The sequence below is a fragment of the Chrysochloris asiatica genome, unplaced genomic scaffold (assembly GCF_000296735.1).
Source record: "Chrysochloris asiatica unplaced genomic scaffold, ChrAsi1.0 scaffold00591, whole genome shotgun sequence".
NCBI lineage: Eukaryota > Metazoa > Chordata > Mammalia > Afrosoricida > Chrysochloridae > Chrysochloris > Chrysochloris asiatica.
In genome coordinates, this window is record NW_006409109.1 from 343,489 (window position 1) to 351,977 (window position 8,489).

General features: G+C 46.8%; 1 protein-coding gene and 1 pseudogene across 1 annotated transcript; one reads left to right on the forward strand and one right to left on the reverse strand.

Moving 5' to 3' along the window:
• LOC102810599 overlaps positions 1-4,385 on the reverse strand; it is a 32,400-nt pseudogene extending 28,015 nt beyond the window's left edge.
• On the forward strand, positions 4,384-6,822 carry LOC102810991 (nuclear RNA export factor 3-like; the record flags this gene model as incomplete). Its single annotated transcript, XM_006877758.1, has 9 exons — positions 4,384-4,480; positions 4,601-4,692; positions 4,800-4,907; positions 5,834-5,902; positions 6,003-6,058; positions 6,217-6,324; positions 6,422-6,477; positions 6,570-6,685; positions 6,780-6,822. Coding segments are annotated over exons 1-9 (745 nt in total), but the record flags the coding sequence as incomplete, so codon positions are not given.
• Positions 6,823-8,489: the final 1,667 nt, after the last annotated feature.

Sequence of the window (8,489 nt, forward strand, 5' to 3'; positions counted from 1 at the left end):
TCACCCTAAATTTTCACACACTCTCATATTCATATTTACATTCTCCCTGCACAGAACCTTCAGCTCCTTCTTTGAGGGGCTGACCTTCTTTCTCAGGAGACAGAGATTGTATCCAGGTGGTGGGAAATTCCAGAAAGTTCTCTCTGATGCAGAGGTGTCCAGGTAGTGTGCCTCCCTCCTTTGCAAAGTCTCAAAATCTGAGACTTTCAGAGCTGAAATCCTGGCTGTGACTGCCACAAGGAGTCTATCGCTATGGAATACATTTTTGTTTATAAAGAAAAAAAGCATTGCTCTTGTGCCTCTCCACCCTGCAGGCACACATGCATACACACACAAGTTACTACCAACAAACTCATTCCTGGAATTTCCCAAAGTTTGGGATTTCCTTTATAGAAAACAAGTCTGATTTTTCATGAGTTCTCTCTGGAAAGGTACAGTTATTTCTCAGTATTTTCAAGTCATTTTGTTATTTTGCTTAATTTAAGAAAGCCCCATATAATGCAGCATGCCTTTATGTAAACTACGTATGGGGGGGGGGGAGGGGGCATCCCCATCCGATGCAATTTATTTCCACTCCATTTTCCCAAGTAGCAACTCTGTGACTACAGACAAGGTCTTACAACTTATAAACCTCAGTAACCTCAGAGAACTGGTGGTTCTGTATTCATAGCCTGCTTGTGAGGAATGCATTAAAAAATAGATGTAATGTAGCAAGTTCAGAGCATGCAGCAGGCTCACAGAGTCCCTTGAGTTTGAAGAATGAAGGAACACAATGTACTGCAAAAGGCTCAAAACCTACCCTCAGATCCCTGGATTTGTAGCTATAATAACTGAGAACCATGCCTTGTGACTATATTAATCACCTCTGCGTGGGTAGGAGGATAGCTCAGTTGGAACTGGCTTCCTGGGTGTCAGGCTGGTAGCAAACTCAGGGGAGCAATACGAACAGGACACCAAGTCTTCCTTGGGCCCCACGGGTCTTCTCTTGATGTTCTTGGAGAAGAAACTTCCTGTGAGGACTCCATCTTGGTGTGGGCCTTACAAGGTCCTTTGAGTACTACTCTTGCCTTCCTCAAGAGCCTCGGTCGATCACCCTCAAACACCAGCTTTCATACCCCACAGATTCTCCTCAGGACATTCCTGTGAGGACAGTGGTGACATGTTACTGGCTGCAGGACACACCAAGGGTGAGTTGGGAAGCACAAAAACCTGAGGGGTTGGGGCCCCCTCCTTCTCCCCCATCAGAAACCAGTGAAACCCCTTTGTTAGGGGTGGGGGCAGTAATAGAGAGGACAGTTGACTTGTCCACTCTCCTGAAGAATGGGACAGAATGGGCACTGAGAACCCTGTCATGGTTCCACATGGAAATAATTCCATTCTTTGTATTTTGGTCATGGCTGAGGTGATAGCTTCCCCTTGATTGAGGGGAAAGTCCTGATTCAAGTAGTTCACAGTTTAGTGAGGGTTGCCAAAGGTGGGGGTGTTGAAAATTAACGTTCTTGGGTTTCATACTGGAGGTTGGAGAGGGGCGGGTAAATCATCCACACTCTTTTGAATCCCCCGGCCACTCATTTAAGATCGATTGCATTACTCCCATAGGTGTTTCTAGAGGTTTGTTCTATGACCCAATATATAGCCTGTCCTAGAACTTTCCATGTGTAGTCGTTATGTACAATGTTCCATGCTAATGCAGTACATTGTGCTACTCAGGTTGTTTAGATCTTCTCCATCTAACCTCATTTGGACTGGCCTGTTTTATCTTTCCCTCATTGAAACGTCCACTCTGACTGTGGTCATGCTCATCTCTCCAAATATTTCTATCAGCTTTGGCTGTGTATATTTTCACTTCTATGACATGAGGCACCCAAAATTGTAGAGTTGTTTTATTATTATATTCTTATGGAATTGAGCCTTTTATCACTATGAAATCTCCCTCATTTCTCTCATAATGATTTTGTCTTGCAGTATATATTTTCTCTTAATAATATGTGTACACCTACATAGTGTCTTCTGTAACTTTTGGAAATGTCTCATCTATGATCTTTTAAAATGTTACTCCATTGTCCCTGCTCTCTCCTACCAGAGGTCTACTGAACATGTGTTAGATGTATTCACTGTATCTCCTTGCACTCTCCACCTCCTCCTTTTGTAGTGTTCATTATTTTTTTCTCTCCAGGCTTCATTTCAGTTGTCTAAGTGTTGTTTCAAGATGTGGCATTTGCCTTTGACCTTTGTTTGAACCATAACAACAAGTATCCGGTATAAATTTTATTAATCTCCTAGAGCACAAGGAGGAGGTAATGGTTCGAGGTGCTAAGCACCTCGTCCCAGGTCACCCAGGTTGGAAATGGAGGAGCAGATACTACCATGTCAGAGTGGACCCTCTTCCCAAGCCCTTCCCTCTCTGCTTGCTGTCATCTGGGCTGTGAGATTCTGACATCCCAGGAAGTAGAATCATAGTAAAGTCTTTCAAACTTTGTAGCATTACATGTAGATTATCAAATTCAAGGCTGTTTCTTATACAGCATGGTATTTTCCCAGGACGTTTTCTGGCATTCCGACCACTACTGTTCTGTTGTTTCCAATTTCAGGGAGCAAGCAAGAAGTTGCTTATTTCCAAGGAAGAGCAAGATGCTGGGGACTTTCACAAAGGAGGTACTCCAGCTCTTCTGAGCCACTCGGTCCTGGCATCCATCCATCATCCAGCCAGGATCAACATGGAGACGTAGCAATGAGCAATGCCCATATGGGTCCTGGAGTAAGATAGTAAGTAACCAGTGTCGTGCACCAGACAGTGGGATAGATAACGCTGCATTTAAATAACTCTTCTTCTCTCCAACCTGGTAGAATGCTAGGACCGGATTTCTTGATTGATTGAGCAAGCCTCATTTTAGCCTTAACATCAGTATAGCAAGGTTTTAGAAAACTTTCTTGACATTTATGGTTGCCTTCTTTTTCTCTACATCCTCATAGCACCCCTTATTGGATTCCAACCTACTGTCAGAGAGACAGCGCTCATAAAGGAGAACAAATCCGAGGTAACATGGACGGAGAGAGAAAACTTCCAGAGGCAGAAACGGAGGGGAACAGACATGATGGGACCATCAGGAGGTGGTATAAGATCACAGTGAGTGTCCTGGCATAATGGACCCAGTGTGCAGTAGACACTGGTTGGGGGGAGTTGTGCTGATCTCATGTGGTGGAGACACTAGGTACTTTGGTGCAGCACGGGGAGCTGGGAACATGTCCATACTATTACTAGGTGTTAGCATCCTCGATTTGTGTGATGGCAGTTTGGGAGAAGCGATAAAAAGAGAAGAGACTGAAGGCAGGCAGAATGGAACCCATTGTGTACAGATAAAAGTGGAAACTGCTCACACAAAGATGGAGATGCTCTCCACTGCATGGTTCAGCTTGGCTCAAACTAAGGGGTTGGAGGAGGGCACAGGGATGGTTTTCACTTTCTAGAGTCATTGTCGGAAGGGCAGGCAGGACTGCTTTAGGTACAATTGCCTGGAACCCTGTGAAAGGGAGAGCATGTTAAAGACCTCAAGTCAATTATTTGGAAGAAAATACTGAAATGTACAGAAAGTGTATTTCTGAGACCCATGTCTGGCACAAAAGTGAGAAATAATGGACATTGGTCTATGTTTAGAACTGAAGTTAAAGCTTGATAAAACTCTGAAAAGAACACATGGTTGGATCTGTCTTTAAGCTTTATTTCCATCACATTAGTCTCCTCTCCTAGCCTTTCTCTTGATCCGAGATTCCACGTGGCTTTCAATATGATGAGAAATGTCTGCTGAATTTGATACAAAAGCGAAGCTGTGTCTCCCTCACCATTGCCAATGTTAGAAAGGATGGGAAGACAGCTGAGCAGACACAGGGTCTGTGTAGGAGCCAGACTGAGCTGGGACTCAAGCCTCATGTTGTAATTTTCTTGGTCCTCTCACTGGTCATTCGTTATGAACAATTACAAGCCTGATTTTATGTCATGAATGTCAGCACTGGACTTACATTGAAGATTTCAGTGACAAGATTTGGGATGAGGACAATAATAGGGTGTGTTTCAGGACATGGCCGGGGCAGCTAGGGGCAGGAGGTTAGGCTGGGGATGGGTCTTCCTTGATTTTGGAATTGAGATTTCCCGGTATTTACACAATCTCGCTAGTCTCCTCTGCAGATATCTATCTTTGACAGTCCCTCTGCTTTACCACATTCTGTGCATAAGGAACGGAAGCCAAAAACAGTAAAACCGATCAAGGTAATGCAGACTCAAGACATGTGCACCCACACCCAGACCCACCATGTTTTCTTACCTCACCAATTGCAACCACCAACTCCCCATCCTCGGAGCCCCTGATGCCCATCTTTGTGCAGGTCATGCGGAAGGAATGCTACGATGCCCGCCAGAAAGCTCTTGACCTCCTGAGACGCCATTCGGACCCAGGTGTGGCTGACAACAGTAATTTTAGGGCAGGTGAGTGGAGAGGGGTCTGTTTGGGAGGGAATTTTAGAGAGTAACTTAGGCAGGTGGTAGTGCCCAAGCTAGGCAGGTGGACCCTTCACATAATTCTGATTACCTCCTCTGGTCTTCCAGAAGGTGTGATGACCCATGATACTCAAATGGGGTCAAATCCTACAAGCGCCATGATTGTTCCCCTGCCAATGGATGAGGAGAATATGGCCAAGGTGAGGCCTTAGGCTCAGTGCTGAACATGGCACTGATGGGATGGAAGGCTGATTTATCCCAGATATCAATTCTTAGAACCTTCACTCTAGCTCTTTCCACACCACAGCTTTTACCCTTCAACTCAAACGACAACAAACTCTACCAACTGGTTGACCATACTGACACCAAGCAGAAGGTCCCAAACATCAAGAGCCTGGATTTCTCCAAAAATGAGGTGAGAAGTGGATCCAGATCACTCTTGGATGGGAAGGGAGTCGGGCACATCATGGTGATGGTGTGAGGCAGGTAAGGTAATTTGTGAGACAGGGTAGGGCTAGGGGAGCAGGGACCTCCTGGGTTTCCCCCCGGTTCATGTTTCCTGTTCATAATTGCATTTGAAGTCTGAAGGAGAGTTGGACAAGGCGAAAGGGCTGGAGCCAGAAGAGATGTGTTCAGACACCTTCCAAGATAACTCAGTTAACGTAAGGTTAGTGGTGCGCTCTGTAGGATGTTTCAGCCCAGGTCCACTGGAAGGACCTCGTGCCCTGGCTTCTCCCCTCTCTGTCTCTCACCTGTGAGTCAGACTGGTCTCCACATGCTGTTTCTGTGTCACTGGAGAAGGGTATCAGGGCTGTCCCGTGTCAGCTTCCTGAAAAGAAAGAGAGGGGGAGAGGGGACTGCTGAGGGAGCACACTAGCTTTCTCTCTGCTTGAGTCCACATGGGATTTAACAGGGTCTGGAGGCTCTGATGTTACTTGTTTTTCTGTTTTGTCTTGATATTTTGTAGCACCCTCTTGGAATTGTTCCCCAAGTTATTACGTCTGGTAAGTGTATTTTGTAGTTTTATCCTTGACTCCTTCATTGGTATTAATGCCACTTACAACCTGCCCTGAATCTCTTAGACCTTGTCCAGGTTAGGTTTTTGGTTTTCTGACCCCTAATCTTCATGAGGGAACATGAAAGTATATACAGACCTTATCCACAGTTCTCCACCAGCTTCTAGGACCCCTGAGAGAAGACCGCACAATAACCTTCCCTTGCAATATCCAGAGCCCTTTAACCCTGACCTCTGACACTCCCTCTTTCCACGAGCTTTATTTTCCCTGACCATCCAGTGCTGCCCCCTCGTCTGCACTGCTGACTTCCTCTTCCTTCCCTTAGGATGGTCAGGAGTTATCCCCATCTGTTGTCTGTGACACTGAAGAGCACAAGAATTTACCATTCTTCAAGGTGAGGATCAAGCAGGATCAAGGAGCTGGGATCAAGCAGGGCATGAGGTATTGGGTTAAGAGGTCCAGTAGTCATGGTCCTGAGGACCTTGTCATTCCAGGGGGATGACTTTGGATCAGAGACTGTGAAGAATCTTATCTTGAAATTCCTGAAGCAGTAAGTAATTCTGGGGCCTTGCAGTGGCCGGGTGGTGGGGCCGTGTTAAGAGAGGTCAGACCAGCCACGCACAGGTCTACTCTGGGGAGAGAGTGGGTGGATTTCAAGTCCATTTAGGGCCCCAGACCACAGCGTCTACCCCCTTTGATTCCCTACAGGTACTACTGGATCTATGACTATGGGGATCGGCAGGGCCTCCTGGATGCTTACCACAGTGAGGCCTGCTTCTCACTTTTCATTCCCTTTAATCCTCAAGACCCAGCTTCGTGAGTATCCTAGGTCCAATGGCAGCTCTGGACACTGTGACTTCCCAGAAGACACTGGCCAGTTTCCCAACTCCTATTCTTCCTTTTCTCCTATGAGCAGCTTGGCCACGTACTTCAGGTACAGCAGGAATATGAAGACATGCAAGGACCCCAGTAAGTCGTTTGCACAGAAGTCATGATGGGGTCAATTTTAGGGACCAGGTAAACAAGGCAGCCCCTGACCCTCTGTTCTCCTGCCCTCTCAGACCTGAGGGCTCATTTGCTGAAACACACAAAACATGACATTGTTGATTTCCTAAGTGTGCTGCCTAGAACGCAGCATGACCTCAGCTCCTTCCTGGTGGATGTGTGTGTCCAGACGGTGAGCACCTGCTTCTCCCAGAGGGAGGCTCAGAACGGAGGTGGGTAGTTGGTTGAGGGGGATCCTGGGGGCCTGAGCTGTCTCACTATTTCAGGAAAAGATGCTCTGCTTTTCTGTCAATGGGCTGTTCAAGGAGGGTGAGTGTCTGTAGAGTTCCTTCTCTAGGTCCCCCACTGCTCCCTCTCAGAACTCTCCACAAATCCCTGATCCCTTCCCTTCCTCTTCTCTCTGTGCTCTCCAGCTCCCACCCGGACCCCAACCCACCCTGGTCTGAGTCATATCCATATATGTCTGCCCCGGGACATCCCAGGGGACGGCACCCAGGCTATAGACTTTCAGGAGCCTCATCCTCATCCCTCACTCTGCCACCTTGTCAAACTTGCGAAACCTCTAAGCTGCCTCATTTACAGAAACGTGGCTGCCAATTCCTTTCTCTTACTGCTGTGAAAAATGATGAAATGAACTCGTGAAGAGATTGTCATAGGGACAGACACAGATTCAGAATCCTATCACTGGGAGGTGTTGTACTTATCCTTTCCTCTCCTTTGTTGAAGGAGCTCTGGTAGCATAGTGGTTACCAATTGGGCTGCTGACCTCAAGGTCAGCAGTTCGAAACTACCAGCTGTTCCGTGGGAGAAAGATGAGACTGTCTGCTCCCATAAAGATTTATAGCCTCGGAAACCCTGCACAGGGTCACTATGAGTCAGAACCAACCCCAAGACACACCACCACGATAACCACCTCTTTGTTCACATCCCCCTGGCTCCCAGGGGACAGTCCTTCCTGAGTGGTTACCTTCAAAGTGACATAGGAAAATAAGTTACTGATGAGGTTACACAGCAGGTGAGTGTGTAATGGGCAAACTCTGTATGTTGGTGCTGTTTGTCTTTGAAGTGGAAGGAATGTGTCAGCTTCGTGTTTATGCCTTCACCCGGACCTTCATTTTGACTTCTGGCAACAATTCCAAGTAAGTGCTGTATTTTGGATCCTAGAGGATCACCCATTCCAACCTGGTCCCAGGGTGTGGGAAGGTGACGATGTTATACTCCAGATCTCTCCAATAGTGAATAAAGCAAATACAGTAGTTCCCAAAAGAAGTCCTGCCTAGTGGCTAAGAGCATAGGTTTTGGTATTGGAATAGCCAGTTTTCACCCTGACCCGAGCATTCACCTTGGTAACCTCTGTGTTACTCAAGGTCCTCCTCTGAATGATTAGATTATCTACCTGTTTTGGCTGCTGTAAGGGTAGAGGTAGGTGGTGGTGAAAATGTCCACGGTTTGGGGATAAACCTACAAAGCTAGTGAAAGTGGCCTGTATCTCTCCAAGGGCTGGTTTTTTTGGGAAAATGGTTGCTGAATGGAAACAGGATTGTTATTGAGGGTGGGGGTTTCCTCCATTTGTCCAGCTGTCTGAGGGCTCATTCATTCTTCCTCCAGCTTCTACATTGTGAATGACCAACTGTCTCTGAGAGATGCCAGCCCAACAGAGACCCAGAGTGCCTCTCCCCCACAGTGTGCATACTCCCCTACTACTCCTTACCCTCCACCTCCCCAAGAGCAGCAGGACATGGTGCAGTCATTTCCTACCAGTCTGATGAAGCTAGAGTGCTCTCAGAAGTGAGTGCTGGGAGTAGGTAGCCATGGAGGTGAGCTGGGGGGAGCTGACAATGAAGAGCGGGAAGTCACTGGCACAGTGCTTTTCTTCTTTGTTTCACTCATCCTCACACTAGATAGCTTTCATGTGCAGTACATATTATGCCACTTTGGAGCTTTCAACATGTGTACTGTACTTTCTGAATTCCATG